This window comes from Bos indicus x Bos taurus, chromosome 29 (genome assembly GCF_003369695.1).
Source record: "Bos indicus x Bos taurus breed Angus x Brahman F1 hybrid chromosome 29, Bos_hybrid_MaternalHap_v2.0, whole genome shotgun sequence".
Classification (NCBI taxonomy): Eukaryota; Metazoa; Chordata; class Mammalia; order Artiodactyla; family Bovidae; genus Bos; species Bos indicus x Bos taurus.
Genome location: NC_040104.1, coordinates 49,756,797 through 49,780,402, shown reverse-complemented (window position 1 = coordinate 49,780,402; position 23,606 = coordinate 49,756,797). Strand labels below are relative to the sequence as shown.

The window sequence follows — 23,606 nt, the reverse complement described above, 5'->3', positions numbered from 1 at the left end:
GTGAGCCTAAAAAAGTGTCCACCACCTCCCCCTTGTGTCAGGGCGGAAATCAGACACTGAAGAACCAGCAAACAGAAGACACTAAAACAGAGGGAACCGCCTTGGAAGTGACAGGTAAATAGATTACAACCCTGTAGTTAGTACCAACTACATAGGAAGGAGCCTATAGATCTTGAGAAATATAACCCGGACCAAAGAACTATCCAAAAATGAACTGACCCCACACTGCCCACAACAACACCAGAGAAAGTCCTAGATATATTTTTACTATTTTTACGATCATTCTTTTCTTTAATTAAAAAAAATTTTAAGTCCTCTATTACTCTTTTAATTTTCATTTTTATAACCTACTATTACTTAGCAAAAAAAAGGCCCTATTTTTTAAAGCAAACTTCATATATATATATATATATTTCTTTTATAATTTTTGACTTTTTTTTCTTCTTTTCTTTAATATTGTATTTTTGAAAACCCAACCTCTACTCTAGATTTTTAATCTTTGCTTTTTGGTATTTGTTATCAATTTTGTACCTTTAAGAACCCAATCTTCAGTACCCATTTTTACTTGGGAGCGAGATTACTGGCTTGACTGCTCTCTCCCTCTTTGGACTCTCCTTTTTCTCCACAAGGTCAACTCTGTCTCCCTCCTCCCCCTTCTCTTCTCTACCCAACTCTGTGAATCTCTGTGTGTTCCCGATGGTGGAGAACACTTAGGGAACTGATTACTGGCTGGATTTGTTTCTCTCCTTTTCATTCCCCGCTTTTATCCTCCTGGGCACCTCTGTCTCCTTCCTCCCTCTTCTTTTCTCTGTATAATTCCGTGAACATCTCTGAGCAGTCCAGACTGTGGAGCACACATAAGGAAATGATTACTGGCTAGCTTGCTCTCTCTTCTTTTGATTCCACCTCCTCTCATTCGGGTCACCTCTAACTCCCTCCTCCCTCTTCTCTTCTCCATGTAATTCTGTGAACCTCTCTGGGTGTCCTTCACCATGGAGAAACTTTTCATCTTTAACTAGATGTTTTATCAATGGTGCTGTATAGGAGGAGAAGTCTTGGGACTACTGTAAAAATAAGACTGAAAACCAGAAGCAGGAGGCTTAAGTCCAAATCCTGAGGATACCAGAGAACTCCTGACTCCAGGGAACATTAATTGACAGGAGCTCATCAAACGCCAAAATACCTACACTGAAACCAAGCACCACCCAAGGGCCAACAAGTTCCAGAGCAAGATATACCATGCAAATTCTCTAGCCACACAGGAACACAGCCCTGAGCTTCAATATACAGGCTGCCCAAAGTTACTCCAAAACCACTGACATCTCATAACTCATTACTGGACACTTCATTGCACTCCAGAGAGAAGAAATCCAGCTCCACCCACCAGAACACTGACACAAGCTTCCCTAACCAGGAAACCTTGACAAGCCACCCATACAACCCCACCCACAGCGAGGAAACTCCACAATAAAGAGAACTCCACAAACTGCCAGGATACAGAAAGGCCACCCCAAACTCAGCAATATAAACAAGATGAAGAGACAGAGGAATACCCAGCAGGTAAAGGAACAGGATAAATGCCCACCAAACCAACAAAAGAGGAAGAGACAGGGAATCTACCTGATAAAGAATTCCAAATAATGATAGTGAAATTGATCCAAAATCTTGAAATCAAAATGGAATCACAGATAAATAGCCTGGAGACAAGGATTGAGAAGATGCAAGAAAGATTTAACAAGGACCTAGAAGAAATAAAAAAGAGTCAATATATAATGAATAATGCAATAAATGAGATCAAAAATACTCTGGAGGCAACAAATGTAGAATAACAGAGGCAGAAGATAGGATTAGTGAATTAGAAGATAGAATGGCAGAAATAAATGAATCAGGAAAAAAGAAAAATGAATTAAAAGAAATGAGGACAATCTCAGAGACCTCCAGGACAATACTAAATGCCCCAACATTCGAATCATAGGAGTCCCAGAAGAAGAAGACAAAAAGAAAGACCATGAGAAAATACTTGAGGAGATAATAGTTGAAAACTTCCCTAAAATGGGGAAGGAAATAATCACCCAAGTCCAAGAAACCCACAGAGTCCCCAAACAGGATAAACCCAAGGCAAAACACCCCAAGACACATATTAATCAAATTAACAAAGATCAAACACAAAGAACAAATATTAAAAGCAGCAAGGGAAAAACAACAAATGTGTGTACAAGGGGATTCCCATAAGGATAACAGCTGATCTTTCAATAGAAACTCTTCAGGCCAGGAGGGAATGGCAAGACATACTTAAAGTGATGAAAGAAAATAACCTACAGCCCAGATTACTGTACCCAACAAGGATCTCATTCAAATATGAAGGAGAAATCAAGCTTTACAGACAAGCAAAAGCTGAGAGAATTCAGCACACCAAACCAGCTCTTCAACAAATGCTAAAGGATCTTCTCTAGACAGGAAACACAAAAAAGGTGTATAAACTCAAACCCAAAACAATAAATTAAATGGCAATGGGATCATACTTATCAATAATTACCTTAAACGTAAATGGGTTGAATGCCTCAACCAAAAGACAAAGACTGGCTGAATGGATACAAAAACAAGACCCCTATATATGTTGTCTACAAGAGACCCACCTCAAAACAGGGGACACATACAGACTGAAAGTGAAGGGCTGGAAAAAGATATTCCATGCAAAAAGAGACCAAAAGAAAGCAGGAGTAGCAATACTCATAACAGATAAAATAGACTTTAAAACAAAGGCTGTGAAAAGAGACAAAGAAGGACACTACATAATGATCAAAGGATCAGTCCAAGAAGAAGATATAACAATTATAAATATATATGCACCCAACATAGGAGCACTGCAATGTGACAAATGCTAACAAGTATGAAAGGGGAAATTAACAATAACACAATAATAGTGGGAGACTTTAATACTCCACTCACACCTATGGATAGATCAACTAAACAGAAAATTAACAAGGAAACACAAACTTTAAATGATACAATAGACCAATTAGACCTAACTTATATCTATAGGACATTTTACCCCAAAACAATGAATTTCACCTTTTTCTCAAGTGCACATGGATCCTTCTCCAGGATAGAACACATCCTGGGCCATAAATCTAGCCTTGGTAAACTCAAAAAAATTGAAATCATTCCAAGCATTTCAATTACAGGAGAAAAACTATTAAAAATTCCAATATATGGAGGCTGAACAACACGCTGCTGAATAACCAACAAATCACAGAAGAAATAAAAAAAGAAATCAAAATATGCATAGAAGCAAATGAAAATGAAAACACAACAACCCAAAACCTGTTCAGTTCAGTTCAGTGGCTCAGTTGTGTCCGACTCTCTGTGACCCCATGAATCACAGCATGCCAGGCTTCCCTGTCCATCACCAACCCCCGGAGTTCACTCAGACTCACGTCCATCGAGTCAGTGATGCCATCCAGCCATCTCATCCTCTGTTGTCCCCTTCTCCTCCTGCCCCCAATCCCTCCCAGCATCAGACTCTTTTCCAATGAGTCAACTCTTTGCATGAGGTGGCCAAAGTACTGGAGTTTCAGCTTTAGCATCATTCCTTCTAAAGAAATCCCAGGACTGATCTCCTTCAGAATGGACTGGTTGGATCTCCTTGCAGTCCAAGGGACTCTCAAGAGTCTTCTCCAACACCACAGTTCAAAAGCATCAATTCTTTGGTGCTCAGCCTTCTTCACAGTCCAACTCTCACATCCATACATAACCTCTGGAAAAACCATAGCCTTGACTAGACGAACCTTTGTTGGCAAAGTAACGTCTCTGCTTTTGAATATGCTCTCTAGGTTGGTCATAACTTTCCTTCCAAGGAGTAAGCGTCTTTTAATTTCATGGCTACAATCACCTTCTGCAGTGATTTTGGAGCCAAAAAAAATAAAGTCTGCCACTGTTTCCCCATCTGTTTCCCATGAAGTGATGGGACCAGATGCCATGATCTTCGTTTTCTGAATGTTGAGCTTTAAGCCAAATTTTTCACTCTCCACTTTCACTTTCATCAAGAGGCTTTTGAGTTCCTCTTCACTTTCTGCCATAAGGGTGGTGTCATCTGCATATCTGAGGTTATTGATATTTCTCCCGGCAATCTTGATTCCAGCTTGTGTTTCTTCCAGCCCAGTGTTTCTCATGATGTACTCTGCATATAAGTTAAACAAGCAGGGTGACAGTATACAGCCTTGACGTACTCCTTTTCCTATTTGGAACCAGTCTGTTGTTCCATGTCCAGTTCTAACTGTTGCTTCCTGACCTGCATACAAATTTCTCAAGAGGCAGATCAGGTCGTCTGGTACTCCCATCTCTTTCAGAATTTTCCAAAACCTGTGGGACACTGTAAAAGCAGTGCTAAGGGGAAAGTTCATAGCAATACAGGCATACCTCAAGAAACAAGAAAAAAGTCAAATAAATAACCTAACTCTACACCTAAAGCAAGTAGAAAAGGAAGAAATGAAGAACCCCAGGGTTAGTAGAAGGAAATAAATCTTAAAAATTAGGGCAGAAATAAATGCAAAAGAAACAAAACAAACCATAGCAAAAATCAACAAAGCCAAAAGCTGGTTCTTTGAAAGGATAAATAAAATTGACAAACCATTAGCCAGATTCATCAAGAAACAAAGGGAGAAAAGTCAAATCAATAAAATTAGAAATGAAAATGGAGAGATCACAACAGACAACACAGAAATATAAAGGATCATAAGAGACTACTATCAGCAATTATATGCCAATAAAATGGACAATGTGGAAGAAATGGACAAATTCTTAGAAAAGTACAACTTTCCAAAACTGAACCAGGAAGAAATAGAAAATCTTAACAGACCCGTCACAAGCATGGAAATTGAAACTGTAATCAGAAATCTTTCAGCAAACAAAAGCCCAGGTCCAGATGGCTTCACAGCAGAATTCTACCAAAAATTTAGAGAAGAGCTAACACCTATCCTGCTCAAACTCTTCCAGAAAATTGCAGAGGAGGGTAAACTTCCAAACTCATTCTATGAGGCCACATCACCCTAATACCAAAACCTGACAAAGATGCTGCACAAAAAGAGAACTACATGCCAATATCACTGATGAACATAGATGCAAAAATCCTTAACAAAATTCTAGCAAGCAGAATCCAACAACACATTAAAAGATCATACACCATGACCAAGTGGGCTTTATCTCAGGGATGCAAGGATTCTTCACTATCTGCAAATCAATCAATGTAATACACCACATTAACAAATTGAAAAATAAAAGCCACATGACTATCTCAACGGATGCAGAGAAAGCCTTTGACAAAATTCAACATCCATTTATGATAAAAACTCTCCAGAAAGCAGGAATAGAAGGAACATACCTCAACATAATAAAAGCTATATGTGACAAACCCTCGGCAAACATTATCTTCAATGGTGAAAAATTGAAAGCATTTCCCCTAAAGTCAGGAATAAGACAAGGGTGCCCACTCTCATCACTACTATTCAATATAGTTTTGGAAGTTTTGGCCACAGCAATCAGAGCAGAAAAAGAAATAAAAGGAATCCAAATTGGAAAAGAAGAAGTAAAACTCTCTGTTTGCAGATGACATGATCCTCTACATAGAAAACCCTAAAGACTCCACTAGAAAATTACTAGAGCTAATCAATGAATATAGTAAAGTTGCAGGATATAAAATTAACACACAGAAATCCCTTGCATTCCTATACACTAATAATGAGAAAATAGAAAGAGAAATTAAGGAAACAATTCCATTCACCATTGCAATGAAAAGAGTAAAATACTTAGGAATATATCTACCTAAAGAAACTAAAGACCTATATACAGAAAATTATAAAACACTGGTGAAAGAAATCAGAGAGGACACTAATAGATGGAGAAGTATACCATGTTCATAGGTCGGAAGAATCAATATAGTGAAAATGAGTATACTACCCAAAGCAATCTATAGATTCAATGCAATCCCTATCAGGCTACCAACGGTATTTTTCACAAGAGCTAGAACAAATAATTTCACAATTTGTATGGAAATACAGAAAACCTCGAATAGCCAAAGCGATCTTGAAAAAGAAGAATGGAACTGGAGGAATCAATCTGCCTGACTTCAGGCTCTACTACAAAGCCACAGTCATCAGGATAGTATGATACTGGCACAAGACAGAAATACAGACCAATGGAACAAAATAGAAAGCCCAGAGATAAATCCATACACCTATGGATACCTTATCTTTGACAAAGGAGGCAAGCATATACAATGAAGAAAAGACAAGCTCTTTAACAAGTGGTGCTGGGAAAACTGGTCAAGCACTTGTAAAAGAATGAAACTAGAACACTTTCTAACACCATACACAAAAATAAACTCTAAATGGATTAAATATCTAAACGTAAGACCAGAAACTATAAAACTCCTAGAGGAGAACATAGGCAAAACACTCTCTGACATAAATCACAGCAGGATCCTCCAGAATATTGGAAATAAAAGCAAAAATAAACAAATGGGACCTAATTAAAATTAAAAGCTTCTGCATAACAAAGGAAACTATAAGCAAGGTGAAAAGACAGCCTTCAGAATGGGAGAAAATAATAGCAAATGAAGCAACTGACAAACAACTAATCTCAAAAATATACAAGCAACTCCTACAGCTCAATTCCAGAAAAATAAATGACCCAATCAAAAAGTGGGCCAAAGAACTAAATAGACATTTATCCAAAGAAGACATACAGATGGCTAACAAACACATGAAAAGGTGCTCAACATCACTCATTCTCAGAGAAATGCAAATCAAAACCACAATGAGGTACCATTTCACGCCAGTCAGAATGGCTGCGATCCAGAAGTCTACAAGCAATAAATGCTGGAGAGGGTGTGGAGAAAAGGGAACCCTCTTACACTGTTGGTGGGAATGCAAACTAGTACAGCCACTATGGAGAACAGTGTGGAGATTCCTTAAAAAACTGGAAATAGAACTGCCTTATGACCCAGCAATCCCACTGCTGGACATACACACCGAGGAAAACAGAATTGAAAGAGACACGTGTACCCCAATGTTCATCGCAGCACTGTTTATAATAGCCAGGACATGGAAGCAACCTAGATGTCCATCAGCAGATGAATGGATAAGAAAGCAGTGGTACATATACACAATGGAGTATTACACAGCCATTAAAAAGAATATATTTGAATCAGTTCTAATGAGGTGGATGAAACTGGAGCCTATTATACAGAGTGAAGTAAGCCAGAAAGAAAAACACCAATACAGTATACTAACGCATATATATGGAATTTAGAAAGATGGTAACCATAACCCTATATGAGAGAGAGCAAAAGAGACACAGACGTATAGAACAGTCTTTTGGACTCTGTGGGAGAGGGAGAGGGTGGGATGATTTGGGAGAATGGCATTGAAACATGTATAATATTATATAAAAAACGAATTGCCAGTCCAGGTTCAATGCAGGATACAGGATGCTTGGGGCTGGTACACTGGGATGACCCAGAGGTATGGTACAGGGAGGGAGGTGGGAGGGGGGTTCAGGATGGGGAACACGTGTACACCCGTGGCAGATTCATGTTGATATATGGCAAAACCAATACAATATTGTAAAGTAATTAGCCTCCAATTAAAATAAATTAAAAAAAAAAGAATTAAACAAAAGCATCAATTCTTCAGCGCTCAGCTTTCTTCACAGATCAACTCTCACATCCATACATGACCACTGGAAAAACCATAGCCTTAACTAGACGGACCTTTGTTGGCAAAGTAATATCTCTGCTTTTGAATATGCTATCTAGGTTGGTCATAACTTTCCTTCCAAGGAGTAAGTGTCTTTTAATTTCATGGTTGCAGTCACCATCTGCGGTGATTTTGGAGCCCAAAAAAATAAAATCTGACACTGTTTCCACTGTTTCCCCATCTATTTGCCATGAAGTGATGGGACCAGATGCCATGATCTTAGTTTTCTTAATGTTGAGCTTTAAGCCAACTTTTTCACTCTCCTCTTTCACTTTCATCAAGAGGTCTTTAGCAAAATTAACAACACTTTATAGGTCAAAACACATATCAAAACATGACACTAAATTGTAATAAGTTTCCTTACTTGAGCTTTCAGGGTTTGTAGTTGTCCTTCGTAATTCTGAGTCATTGCTAAGTTACATTTTTCCAAACTGTCCAACTTCTGTCTAAGTAAACCCACCTGCATTAAGAATAAAAAATTTTAATTTTTCTAAATCTTGCCTGGCAAAATCTTAGAATAGTCATTAATAATTAAATTCACAAAAACCAGATGTTGCTAGGGCTATTCCACTGGGTACACATTAGCACAGTATGGTATGGATCTTGAGTCTTCTTACTGCACATTAAAGCAAGATTTAAAATCTACTTCACATTGTCTTTTTGGGAGCATTATGTCATCACTCTTGCAGCAGAACTCCTGCCAACACATTTCAGCCTTTATTTCAGGCTCTGCTGCCTTCAACGGGAGCTCTGTTGTAGTGGTGTTATGGAATAATTGTTACCTTTTTTTTTTAATTAAAAACTAACAAAGTGAAAAGAAAAATAGGACTTCCCTGGTGGTGCGGTGGGTAAGAATCCACCAGACAATGTAGGGAACATGGGTTCAACTCCTGGTCTGGAAAAATTCCATGTGCTGCAGAGCAACTAAACCCCTGCACCACAACTACCGAGCCCACGCTCGAGACCCCGGGCTCTGCAACTGCAGAGCCTCATGCTGCAGTTACTGAAGCCCGTGGGCCTAGGGGCTATGCCACGCAACAGGAGCAGACACCGCAATGAGCAACTGCAGAGCCTCATGCTGCAGTTACTGAAGCCCGTGGGCCTAGGGGCTGTGCCCTGCAACAGGAGCAGACACTGCAATGAGCAACTGCAGAGCCTCATGCTGCAGTTATTGAAGCCCATGCGCCTAGGGGCTGTGCCCTGCAACAGGAGCAGACACCGCAATGAGCAACTGCAGAGCCTCATGCTGCAGTTACTGAAGCCTGTGGGCCCAGGGGCTGTGCCCTGCAACAGGAGCAGACACCACAATGAGGAGCTGGTGCAGGCAAGAGTAGCCCCGGCTCGCCACGGCTAGAAAAAGCGCCGGAGCAGCAAAAAAAGACCCAGAAGAGTAAAAAACATAAAAAGAAAAAATGTCTAAGAGGAGTTCATAGGGATTTGGCTCACAGAATTTGTCTGCTTAAACAGCACGTGAGGCTTCTTTGCACATCTGGGTTGTGACAGGACCAAAAGTCAGAAAGTAGTCCCTTGCATGTGCAATCTCATGACCCGCCTCTACTGATAACCACGTTAATGGGCCAAACAATAACATAGTCAACCAAGACAAAAAGTTAAGTTCTACTGAGTCCAGCAGAGGTAGAAAAACAGCTGCGGAACAAGTTGACTGCTGACGTTTTAGTTATTAGCATATGATGAGTAAACCTGCCTTACGCCTGGTCCCAACGAAAATTCAGACATGAAAGTCCACGTTAGGTGAAGCGTATGACTTTGCTGAACTCCGCAGCAGGCCCGAGAGCACTCAGACATCCCTCTAGCTTCACTAGCTTGGCTGCAAGCAGGCTCCCCAGGCCCAGGACACTCCTCCTGAGCGGTGCACGTGCTCAGTCACTCAGTCAGGTCTGACTCTTTGCAACTCTATGGAGTGTATGTAGCCCACCAGGCTCCTCTGTCCATGGGATTCTCCAGGCAAGAATACTGGAGTGGGTTGCCATTTTCTATTCCAGGAGATCCCCCCAACCCAGGGATCAAACCTGCGTCTCTTGTGTCTCGTGCATTGGCAGGCAGGTTCTGTATCACTGAGCCATGTGGGCACCCAGGCATACATATACCCCCCTCACCGAACTCTCTTCTCTCTTGATCTACAATCAAGGCTTTATCTTTCACTTCTTTTAGGAAAGACTTTTCTAGCAGATGAGAAAAGGCAAATGCTCCTGAACTCTGCCTGCTCCAAAGGCACAGCTCTGATGGCTACTTTGTTTCTGCAGCAACAAAAGCAATGACATCCTTGCTTGAAAACAGTATTCACATACATGTCAAATGTTTACTTTCCTAGATGGCATCTACTGGACTCTGTCTGTCTGCATCGGCAAATTTCTATAGGTTTAGGCTCTGCTTGCCACTTATTTGATAGAACACATACATTTAGCACATTGTGACAGGATTTCAGGGCATTTCAAGCTATTGCTGATGCCTATACAAAGTATGTGTAATGAAAAATGCATTCTGACGGAACTAGCACTATTTGTAACAGTCTGAGGAATGAACAATTTATTAACACAGCTACACAGTACCTCTTGACCTTTCTGTTCCAGACACGTCTGTGCATTTGCCAACTCTTGATCCCGAAGATCTAATCGTGTCTCCAGAGCCCGCATCTTCCTTTCCCAATCCAATTTTTTGTTGTTTACCATGATGTCAATTTGCTCCATTAATTCCTGAAGCTCTGCCTCACAAGGAGAAGCTCTGGCAATTGTAGAAAAGTGAAATATATTTTAAAAGACTGAAATGTGAGTACAAGAAAACTTATGATTTTGCTTTAAATATCTTGATCATTATTTTCTCAAAATTTTCAATTATTTAAATAGGAAGAATTCTGAAAATTAGAGGTTAACATTTTAAATTAAAACTAAAAGCTAATTTCAGAGCTAACAGAGTATATACTTTTCACTGGCATTTAAAAAAGTACAGCTGTGCCATAATTTAATGCAGTATATTGATAAAGTTAATATACTGATAGTTATAATCTGCATTTCTCTTCCTATGTACCGCTGGATTACATCAGAAATAAGGCCACAGTAAATAAAGTTAATTTGAAGAATTGATGCTTTTAAACTGTGGTGTTGGAAAAGACCTTTGTGAGTCCCTTGGACTGCAAGGAGATCCAACCAGTCCATCCTAAAGGAGACCAGTCCTGGGTGTTCACTGGAAGGACTGATGCTGAGGCTGAAACTCCAATACTTTGGCCACCTCATGTGAAGAGTTGACTCATTGGAAAAGACCCTGATGTTGGGAGGGATTGGGGCCAGGAGGAGAAGGGGACGACAGAGGATGAGATGGCTGTATGGCATCACCGACTCGATGCACATGAATTTGGGTGAACTCCGGGAGTTGGTGATAGACAGGGAGGCCTGGCGTGCTGAGATTCATGGGGTCGCAAAGAGTCAGACACGACTGAGCTACTGAACTGAACTGAACTGAAAAATAATAAATTTTAGAGTGGGCTAATTTGAGGAGAATTCTAACAAATAATCCCAGGGAATTCGCTCATGGTCCAGTGGTTAAGAATCCATCTTGCAATGCAGGGGATGCGAGTTTGATCCCTGGTCTGGGAACTAAGATCTCACATACAGCAGGGCTACTAAAGCCCATGAATCACAACTACTGAGACCTCATGCTGCAACTAAGACCTAATGCAGCCAAAAACAAATAAATACATAAATATTTAGAAAATAATTCCATCCTCTTACATATGCCTATGTGCTTATCATAACCTGAGGAGGTTTGATGGCAGGTAACTGGGGCTTCACAAGGCCTGCCAGGGGCAGAGGAACAGACCCAGGCGAGGCAGGACCAGGTTCACAGGCACCTGGGCTACACTGCTGCTCCTTCAGGACAGAAGCTTGATGCCATCTGGCCGGTGATGTCTGCTGGAAGAAAGCTGACTGGGCAGATGTGGGCAGGGTAACGTAAGATTTTAGACAGTGCAGATATTATTAGTCAGAAACGTAGGAATAGTTGGTCCTAGGAAGGTCTACGGTGTTTGAAACAGGACCCTTGCTGCGAACTAGCATTACTGAGGCTGAGAGTTGCTGAGGTTGTGAGTGCTCCCGGGGCAGGGCTCTCCTTCCAAGAAGCGCAGCACTCCCCAAGGACCTGGTGTCAGTTCACTCATTCAGTCCAGATAAGCAGGTAGACATCGAGGTCTCAGGCTTCAGCTTAAGGCACGCACAAACGTCCAGGTTAGAGAAGCAAGTTGCTTCAGTATCCATCTGTTCAGTGGTGATGGGGCTTCTGACGTATTTGTGTAGCTGGGAGGAAGGCAGGAGAGGCAAGTATAAAATGACACCATTTCCTCCATCTAGTTTCACTGAATGAGAATTTTAGGGCTAATTAAGGATCATTTAGCATTTTAAAAAACTGAAGCCCAGACCCATCGAGGTCACACACTGATTAATGGAACAGCCAGAACTAGATCCTAGACAGCTGCTTCTAAATTAAGTGCCTTCCTGTATCCACAGCAAAAGACAGGGTGTTTTTTCTTCTTCCTCTCTCTGTTTAGTTATGGTTTTGTTTGTAATGTAACATGCAAAGTTGAAAATTTTCATTTTCTCTATTAAAGTGCTGAGGACAGTGGTGATAAGGAACACTGATAGCAGAGTTGGTGGACTTTTTTGTTACTATTGCAGTTACTGCAGGGTCTACATTAATAACATCTTCACGTTTTGAATAAGAACTTCCTTGAAAAATGTAGTACAAATGAGCTCTGTTGCGATAAGGTTTGAAACGGGTACATGAACTCAAAGGACTCAGAACTTCTGGAATCCCTTTCTAAAATACCCAGAGTCAACCTGAACAAGGGATGTACCTTTGACTGGCTTATTCAACAGCCTTCATACCAGTTGTGACACCAGAGCGGTTTTAAGTACAAAAATGCATCCTGAGTCTTCCAGTATTCCTGGGCTAGGGCCCAAAGGCTCTCAGTTTTTACTTAAAACCTAAAACCAGTCTGAGGAGAGGAATTACTAATTCCTCTATGAATAATGTGACTGGATTTTAATTGGAATTCTGATGTGGGGAAAAACAACAGAACAAAAAGAATGGTTTTCACGCCATTTTCTTTTTCGTAACAACACGTATCCCCTTTACTGTAAACACAATTGGTTTATTTTTTCTGCTGGTGTAAACTCTGAAGGGAAGGGCTCTGTCAGTCTTGCTCATCACCACCTCACCAAGGCTGGGCACAGCGCCGCAGTACATGGCGGGCGCTCAGCGAATCTCTGAGTCAACAAACAAGTGTTCTCCATTACTATCTCCCGGGCATCTAGGAGGGAGCCATGCCTGTGGGAGTAAAACACAGGCCTAAAGAAGAAAGTGGCATTGCTATGAGCCACTCAACCAATACTGTGAAATAAATGAATGAAGGGTTTATTTCCTGGGTATGACTATGCTATACAAAAGTAAGAATATTAGACTTCAGGGTGGGAGGACTTTTACAAGTCATCTAGTTCAACTACCCACTCGGTGTTTGCACACCTTGCACAGATTGGAGAGAATCGTCTATCACACCCCCACTGATCAGATTCAGCAAGTCTAGGACAGACACCAGGTTCTGCATTGGTAACAAAGGCATCAAGTACATGCCGTTCGGTGTTGGTTAGCCACTAAGTCGTGTCCGACTCTGGCGACCCCATGGACGGTAGCCCATCAGGCTCCTCTGTCCATGGGATTTCCCAGGCAAGAATACTGGAGTGGGTTGCCATTTCCTTCTTTAGGGGATCTTCCCCACCCAGAGATCAGACCCCTGTCACCCTCATTGCAGGACATCTCCAGCATTGCAGGCAGATTTGTTAACATTAAGCCACCAGGGAAGCCCCCTCAGTATCAATATTTGCTCCTAAATCTAGTGAACTTTAAAATAAAAGACAAAGGACTAGTTTAGCCTCCTTCATTGTCTGGACACTAACATTTATATTTTCATTTCTTTCTTTAGCTAAATGCTAACACTATGCTAATTACTCTGCTGTACTTCCTCTCATGAATCCTCACAATATCCCATAAAGCAGATCTTATTCCAACTTTATAAAAGTTGACTGAGGAGCTGAATGAGAAAAAAGTCATTTCTCTAAGGCTTTCAGCACTGGAGACTGGGTGGACTGTATCTAATACACTGCGTAAGGCAGGTAAACCCTTGCCCTAACTATTGGGTTTATCGGTGGGAGCGATTCACAAGTGCAGGGTTCTGAGGAAGGCTAGAGGTCTAAAGGCGTTAAGCCAGAAAGGGAGGGGCGCGCTGAGACTCGTAGGGTAACATACCAGTCTGAGGATCCTAGAGTTAAAACAATCAGGACATCATTACTTGGAGATGGACAGCAAAACAGAAAGCTGATGATATAAACGGAGGAAGTAGGGGCAAGTGTGTCAGGGAGGAACGGCAGGGGGATGGATGTGGAGAGAGAAACAGGAGCTGGGGTAAGACTCATGGACATGCCTGCCACTCCAAAGTCCTTTAACAGTGGCTGAAGGGCTGGTTCTTAAAAGGCAGAACTTAATCAGACAGATAGCTATGGTGACATATGATTTGTTATTAACCCAGGATAATTTTAAAAGTGAAAGGGTAACTATTAATTATTATTTCAGGACAACAGATACAAACAGTGACAGTTCTAGGCAAACTGAAATGTAGGGCCAGTCCATCCATCAACAATTGGGAAAACAGAAGTGGATACCAGGTTGTTTATTTAAAAAAAAAGTGAGCTTAGTTCAGGACATGAGAGATATCTGACAGAAATGGATCTTTAGCTTGGGAAAGAGAAGAGGGGATTTGGCTTAAAAGACAAATATAGAAGTCACCATGGAGAAAGGAGAGAGGGGAAAGGAAGCACGGAGAAGGAATAAAGAGGAGACTGCTTCATGCACCGTGGATAAGCCTAAGAAAAGGAGTTTCGAAAAAACTGATGAGCAATCTTATCAGATTTTAACCTTTCCAAAATGTTTCAATAAAACTCATTTTTAAACTGTATTAACATATTATTTGTCTTAGGTATATTACTATTATTTAGCTGTACTAAATATATAATGGCACAATATATTCAAAGTAGTAAAGGAAAAAAATTTCAATAAAGAAAACCAACTGGCAGAGTTATCATTGAGAAAAGATACAGAGTTTTCCAGAAAAGCTAAAGGAATTCATCACCACTAAACTGACCTGACAAGAAATGTTAAAGGAAATTCTCTAAGCTGAAAAGAAAGGGCACTGATCACTAACAAGTACACGTTTGAAATAATAAATCTCGCTGGAAAGGTAAATATACAGTAAAGGTAGTGGGTTAATCACTTATAAAGCTAGCATGAAGATTTAAAAACACAAACCACAAAAATATGATTTCAATAATTAAGGGATGCTGCTGCTACTGCTGCTAAGTCGCCTCAGTCGTATCCGACTCTGTGCGACCCCATAGACAGCAGCCCACCAGGCTCCCCCATCCCTGGGATTCTCCAGGCAAGAACACTGGAGTGGGTTGCCATTTCCTTCTCCAATGCATGAAAGTAAAAAGTGAAAGTGAAAGCGAAGTCGCTCAGTCATGTCGGAATCCTAGGGACCCCATGGACGGCAGCCTACCAGGCTCCTCCGTCCATGGATTTTCCAGGCAAGAGTACTGGAGTGGGGTGCCATTGCCTTCTCCTAATTTAATTAAGGGATAGACAAGATGAAAAAATGTAAACTGTGACATCAAAAACATGAAATGCAGCAGAGGGAAGAGTATGAAGGTTAAGCTTTACAGTGGTATCAAACTTAAGTTATTTACAACTTTATATCAATTGTTATAGATATAAATTGTTAATATGCAAACCTCATGATAACCACAAAGCAAAAAAACTCCAGTAAATATATAAAAGGTAAAGAAATATAAGCATACTGGCAAACCTAGATGGCATATTCAAAAGCAGAGACATCACTCTACCAACAAAGGTCCGTCTAGTAAAGGCTCTGGTTTTCCCTGTGGTCATGTATGGATGCGAGAGTTGGACTGTGAAGAAAGCTGAGTGCCAAAGAATTGATGCTTTTGAACTGTGGTGTTGGAGAAGACTCTTGAGAGTCCCTTGGACTGCAAGGAGATCCAACCAGTCCATTCTGAAGGAGATCAGCCCTGGGATTTCTTTGGAAGGAATGATGCTAAAGCTGAAACTCCAGTACTCTGGCCACCTCATGCGAAGAGTTGACTCATTGGAAAAGACTCTGATGCTGGGAGGGATTGGGGGCAAGAGGAGAAGGGGACGACAGAGGATGAGATGGCTGGATGGCATCACTGAGTCAATGGATGTGAGTCTGAGTGAACTCCAGGAGTTGGTGATGGACAGGGAGGCCTGGCAGCTGCAGTTCATGGGGTCGCAAAGAGTCGGACAGGATTGAGCGACTGAACTGAACTGAAAGAAAGTCATCAACTCAAAAAAGGAAGAGAGCAAAAGAAGAAGAAAGGAACAGACAGGAAACACAAAAACAGCCAGAAAACTATTAACAAAATGACAGTACAGTACGTGCACAGCTATCAATAATCACTTTAAATGCAAATGGACTAAATTTTCTAATCCAAAGACACAGCGTGAAGAAAAAAAGACACAGAGTGAAGAAAAAAAGACACAGAGTGGATGAATAGATAAGAAAATAAGACCCATCTATATGCTGCCTACAAGAGACTCACTTTGGATGTAAGGACACATATAGACTGAAAGTGAAGGGATGGAAAAAGAGATCTCATGCAAATGGAAACTACAAAAAAAAAAGTTGGAATAGCTATATTTTTATCAGACAAAATAGACTTTAAAACAAAGACTGTAACAAGAGACAAAGAAGGGCATTATACAATGATAAAGAAGTCGATCCAACAAGAAGATGTAATGTTTGCAAATATTTACACAGCCCACAGAGGAGCATCTAACTAAAGCAAATATCAACAGACCTAAAGGGGAAATTGACAGCAATACACCAACAGCAGGAGACTATAATACTCTACATTTACATCAATGGATACACAGGACAGATAATCAACTAAAACACATCAGCCTTTAACAACATTTGAGATTACAAATATTTACAAAACACTTGATCCAAAAGCAACAGAAATGCATTCTTCTCAATATTTCCCAAGCTATATTATATGTTAGGCCACAGAACAAGCTTACTACATTTAAAGAGGCTGAAATCACATCAAGCAGCTTTTCTGACCACAACGGTATGAAACTTGAAATTTATTACACAAGGAAAACCGGAAAATTCACAAATATGTGGACGTTATACAAGATGCCACTGGACAGCCAAAGGTTCAAGGAAGACATAAAAAGAGAAATAAAAAAAATACCTTGAGACAAACGAAAATGGATATGTAACACACCAAACTTTGTGGGATGCAGCAAAAGTAGTTCTAAGAGGGAAGTTTACCATGATAGATACTTAGCTTCAAGAAACAAAAAGGCTCAAATAAATAATCTAACTTTACACCTCAAGGAACTAGAGAAAAAAAAAAAAACTAGAAGAAATAGAATAAAAAGATTAGAGCAGAAATAAGTAAAATAAGGGTTAAAAGAGACTAAGTAAATAAGATCAATGAGACTAAGAGCTGGTTCTTTGAAAAGATAAATAAAATTGACAAACCTCTAGCTAGATTCACCGACAAAAAAGAGAGGGGACTCAAATAAAATCAGAAACGAAAGAGGAGCTATTACAACAGGAATTACAACAGATATTGTGAAGTGAAGTCAGTGAAAGGCGCTCAGTCATGTCTGCCTCTTTGTGATCCCATGGACTCTACAGTCCATGGAGTTCTCCAGGCCAGAATACTGGAGTGGGTAGCCTTTCCCTTCTCCAGGGGATCTTCCCAACTTAGAGATTGAACTCAGCTCTCCCACATTGCAGCCAGATTCTTTCCCAGCTGAGCCACAAGGGAAGCCCAACAACACATATTACACAGAAACAAATAGATCATGAGACTACTATGAACAATTATAAATTAGCAAATTGGACAACCTAGAAGAAATAGATAAATTCCTAGAAACATACCATCTACCAAGACTGAATCATAATGAAATAAAAAAGCTAAACAGACTGACTGCTAATAAGGAGATTGGATCAGTAATTCAAAACCTCCCAACAAACAAGAGTCTGGAACCAGATTGCTTCACTGGTGATGTTTACCAAACAGTCAAAAATACCATCATTCTCAAACTCTTAAAAAAAAAAAAAGGACGGAACTCTTCCAAACTCATTTATGAAGCCAGCATTACTCTGATACTGAAACCAGGTAAGAATGCCACAAGAAAAGAAAATTACCTGGTGAACACAGATGCAAAAATCCTCAACAAAACATTAAATTCAACAGGCATACACTGTGATCAAGTTGAGATGCAAGGATGGTTCAACAGCCACATACCAGTCATTGTGACATGTCACAGAGACAAAATAAAGGGAAAAAATCATGTGATCATCTCAATACACAGATGCAGAAAAAGCATTTGACAGCATTTGACAAAATTCAACATCCATTTATGACAAAATCCCTCAACAAAGTGGGTATAGAGGGAACGTACAAAAGTACTTCAACATAGTAAAGGCCACATATGATAAGCCTACATCATACTCAGTGGTGAAAACCCGAAATCTTTTCCTCTAAGACCAGGAATAAGGATACCTATTCTTGCCAATTTCATTAAATATAGTATTGGAAGTCCTAGCTAGAGCAATTAGGCAAGAAAGAGAAATAAAAGGCATCCAAATTGAAAAGGAAGAAGTAAAACTATTACTATATCCAGATGACATAATATGTATATGTATGTGTATATATTATATATATATAAAACCCTAAAGACTACATCAAAAACTAACAAATTTGGTAAAGTTGCAGGATACAACATCAATACACAAGAACTTGCTTATTTAAATAAACTAATAATGAAATATTAGAAAGAGAAGTTAAGTAAACAATTCCATTTATGATTACATCAAAAAGAATAAAATACCTAGCAATAAATTTATCAAGGAGGTGGAAGATCTGTATATTTTAAACTATAAAACATTAAAGAAATTGAAAACAATACAAAGAAATGGACAGATATCCCATGCTCACAAATTGGAAGGATGAATATTGTTAAAATGTCCATACCACCCAAATCAATCTACAGATGCAATGCAATCCCTATCAAAATCCCTATACCAATGGGATTTTTCACATAAATAGGACAAATAATCTTAAAATGTATATAGAACCATAAGAGACCCCTTAAATAGCTAAATCAGTCTTGAGAAAGAATAAAGTTGAAGGCATCACACTCTCAAATTTCAAACTATGTTATAAGCTATAATAATTTAAACAGTATTATATTCACAGAAAAGCAGACACACAGATCAATGGAACAAAATAGAGAGCCCAGAAATAAATCCACATATATACGGTCAAATAATGGGGAAAGAACAGTCTTTTCAATAAATGGTGTTGGGAAAATTGGACAGCCACATGCAAAAGATTGAAACTGGACCAACATTGTAACACCATGCGCAAAAATTAACTTAAAATGAATTAAAGACTTGGGTGTGACACCTGAAACCATAAAATTCCTAAAAGAAAACATAGGTGGTAAAGCTCCTTGACATATGCCTTGATGGTGATTTTTGGAATCTCACACCAAATGCAAAAATAAACAAGTGGGACTACAATAAACTAAAAAGTTTCTGTATAGCAAAGGAAATCATCAACAAAAGAAAAAGGGAGGAAATATTTGCAAGTACCCAAAATAAATCAAGAACTCATACAACTTAATACACAAAAAGTGATTAAAAAATGAGAAGATCTGAATAGACACTTTTCCAAAAAAGACATACAGATGCCCAAAGACACATGAAAAGATGCTCTACCTCATTAATCATTAAACATAATGAAATTAAAAACATAATGAGATTATCACCTCATGTGCTAGAATGGCTAATTTCAAAAAGACTAGAAATAAAAAGTATTGACAAGGAAAGGATATGGAAAAAAGAACCCTTGTACACTGTTGGTGGAAATGTAAATTGGTACAGTTTCTATGGAATACAGTATGATGTTTCCTCAAAAAATTAAAAAGTAGAACTATCATACAATCTAGCAATTCTATTTCTGGGCATTTATCTGAGGAAAATGAAAATACTAACTTGAAAAGACACACACATCCTCATTTATGAGAACATTATTTACAATAGCCGAGTTATGGAAAAACCTAAATGTCCATTGGTGGATATACAGATAAAGAAAATGAGGTATACATGTGTGTATGTTCACATACATACACACAATGGAATATTACTCAGTTACAAAAAAGAATGATATCCTGCCATTTACAACAATCTGGATGAAACTTGAGGGTATTATGTTAAGTGAAATAAGTCAGGCACTGGAACACAAATACTATATATATTCTCTTATATGTGGAATCTAAGATACAGATATGAAAATGAAAGTGTAAGTCACTCAGTCAGGTCCAACTCTTTGTGGCCCCATGGACTATACAGTCCATGGAATTCTCCAGGCCAGAATACTGGAATGGGTAGCCATTCCCTTCTCCAGGGGATCTTCCCAACCCAGGGATCAAACGCAGGTCTCCTGCATTGCAGGCAGATTCTTTACCAGCTGAGCCACCAGGGAAGCCCAAGAACACTGGAGTGGGTAGCCTCTCCCTTCTCCACCGGATCGTCCTGACCCAGGAATGTAGATATATATATATATAAAATTGGGTTCATAGATACGGATAGCAGACTGGTGGCTGCCAGAGGCTAGGAGAAATGGGTAAAAATAATAACAAACAGAATTTAGCTCTCCTCTGGTGGCTCACAGTCCCCACGTGCACATCACACAGTGCTCAGCAGAAACATGATTAAAGCCCAAGGGAGAGGCTCCAGGAGAGCTCCCAGAACCCACTTTCACAGACGTGTCTGTGGTGTCAGTCTGTTCTTTAGCCAATCATCTCTCCTCAAACAGTAAAGGAAAAATTTATCACCTCATGATCTTCAGGCCATAGCTTCATGGTTGCCCTTGTTCCAAATTAATTATTATATTATAGTTAAAGCAACTTTTTCTCAAGCACTTTTTTTGTTGTCCAAAAAATGTAATTTATTGTCACCATGAGGTTTGCTGACATAGAGGCGTTGCAGTGCCTACTTTTACTCTATACCTGAGGTGGGGGCTCATATTCAGTCCATTCTTCACTCTCATTTGTGATAAGCTTAGTGTTAGGATGTGGAGAAAGTATATATCCCCTATTCCAATAAAGCATGCTTAGATGTACCTATAATGGCCTTATCCCAAAGCCTTCATCATAATAATCAAAGAAAGAAGTTTACAGAAATAAAATGCAATGTCACAACTTTCAAGTCTCAATGTTTTTTTAAGAAGTCTAATTCTCATTTTTAAGTTCTAAAGAGAATGGAAGTTCTGTTAAAAAGCCTTCATTACAGATAAAGTTTTTCTAGAAACTTCTCTATAATTATTCACATTCTAAGTAACATCTTGGTTTACAGATCAAATGAGGTAAACAGACAGTGAAATGTTAGCAAGCACTAACCCTCTTTCTTCAGCATGATCTCTATAATCATCTAAAAGTTTAAATAAAAAGTAAATATTAGTTGCTCAGCTGCGTCCGACTTTTTGCGACTCCATGGACTGTAGCCCGCCAGGCTCCTCTAGGCAAAAATACTGGAGTGGGTTGCCATTTCCTCCTCCAGGGGACCTTCCCAACTGTACATAAAGGAGACTTCATTAATGTGCATTAGAAGATACCCCAGGTTAACTGTCATAGAAAACTGTCTCTTGAGCCTTTAAATTCTATACCAATTCTACACGTCTGGTTGGCCGACTGTTTGTTTCTTTACTTAGGTTTTAAGATGAATGACCTGGGGCTATCTGTTTCCATCAACCTGATTGCGAATCTAAAGGCACAGCTGAAATGTCTATTTTTCTTGCCATCCTCAGAAGAGATTACTGCAGATCTACTCTATGATTCTCATTCTTTTCAGCTTAAAATACAAATAGCTTATTATTTTTTGCAACCTATGTCTTATAATAAAGCAGTGCTGAAAAATTAAATAGCAGAATGTTCAGTTGCCATATAGGCTATGAAAATGATTTGCTGGTGGTGATTTTTAAGCTTGATTCTAAATAGATTTGTGAAGAATGGCACTTAGAAGACGTGGTTCAAATTTTGCTATTTAAAGTTTAAATAATTATCTGAAAAATAATTTCAGGTTAATATATAGAAACATATGGTGCAATTAATAGTAAATAAATGCTTACACATGCATTAGCTTAGATTCCTTTTTGTTTTTTATATTTCCTTTCTTAAGCCTATGGGAGAGGCTGAAAATAAAGTATATCTGGACATCTTATTAAGCCACTGAAAAAGAATAAACTCCAAATCTAATTTGTATCTAAAGTATACTGTTATCCCATTTTCAAAATCTAAAATTACCCTTGGTACTTTTTTTGATTACTTAAACATTTAATCATTGATTTCCACCAATAACCATAGCTTGGATTCCATAAGCCAATCTCTAAGATAATTAAAATTCCCTCCTGCCAAAAGGTCTATTTAATGAAAGACTGTAGAGTTAGTACCATATGAGGACAGTCATCTTACTCTTTTTCAATTTAAAAATACAGCCAGCTATTTCACTAGATCCTAACAGTAGAGTATTAGGCAAACACTGATAAAATCTGTTTTTCCAATGCTAGAAAACTAAGAAATACACCGTTTCCTAAATAGTGAAAATTTCTAATGAAACTTGAGTGCCAGCTCGTTCCTGTAACTTCCTAATCGGTGTCTGCAGCTTGAGCTGCTGAACTATCCAACTACCTAGTCAACACTGACTTTCCCACAGGACATCTATACGCATCGCAGTCTTTACAAGTTCAAAACAGAGTGAGAGACTCTGTGCCACAAACCTGCTCCCACTCGTCCGTCCATCTCCTTAATGGGCAGCACTGCTACTCTGTGCCACAAACCTGCTCCCACTCCAGTCCATCCATCTCTTTAATGGGCACCACTGCTACAGCTGCTCCAGATAAAACCCTTCATGATCCCGGATTTGTGTTTTCCCCAAACCCCAGAACAACAGTCTATCGGCACCGCCTCCAGTACTCTAAATTCTGACCACTTCTCACCATATCCAGTGATAAAACCCTAGTCTGAGTCATCCTTACCACGTGTCTGCCTCCATCCTTATCGCCTATGTGGCTGGCTGTCTCCTCAACATCCCTCCTCCCTTTCCCCCATGCTAACAGAGCTCCAGTGTGTTATTCAGTATGGAACTGTGTCTGGCTGAGGACACGGCTACATCTCCCAGTCTCCCCTGAAGCTGTGCTTGGCCATGTAACAAAAGCTGGCCTATGAAATCTAAGTGGAAGTTATCATGAAGCTGTTGAAAGGAAGGCCACAGCAGTTGCTGTTGATGTCCCACACATCTCTCATGCTCACCACTTCCGGACACTAAGCCTGATTTCCAGTGGACAGAACCTGCATTTCTTTGCCTGAGTGGTTCTCTTCCTCTTTGACTCCTGTGTGATAGACAGGTCAGAAGTGATGGGGAATTGAAGCCCTTCTGGGAGCAACCTTCAACCAATAACTGTTGGCTACTGGTGTATAAACTCTCACTTGCTTCTTGGATGGAATAACTCTAAGGGGTGTGACTTATACAGTGCTTCAGAATTTCCCCATCAGGGTTTTGCCCCAGTCACCCTCAGCCATAACTTGGTTTGATAACTTGCCCTTCCTTGTTTCAATTCCTCAATCCTGCAGGTGATAGGCTGAAAAATGGCCCCCAAGATATCAGATCTG

The 23,606-nt window shown here is 39.7% G+C and overlaps 1 protein-coding gene across 4 annotated transcripts in view; it reads right to left on the bottom strand.

The window, feature by feature from the left end:
* Positions 1 to 23,606, bottom strand: part of DEUP1 (deuterosome assembly protein 1) — a 141,731-nt gene that overhangs the window by 103,385 nt on the left and 14,740 nt on the right. For all 4 annotated transcript variants that reach the window (XM_027532311.1, XM_027532314.1, XM_027532313.1 and 1 more), the window contains exons 3-4: positions 10,325 to 10,496; positions 8,119 to 8,214 (exon numbers count right to left, since the gene is read on the bottom strand). In XM_027532311.1, the coding sequence (XP_027388112.1) occupies positions 8,119 to 8,214; positions 10,325 to 10,496 (268 nt within the window). The remainder of the gene's footprint in view (positions 1 to 8,118; positions 8,215 to 10,324; positions 10,497 to 23,606) is intronic.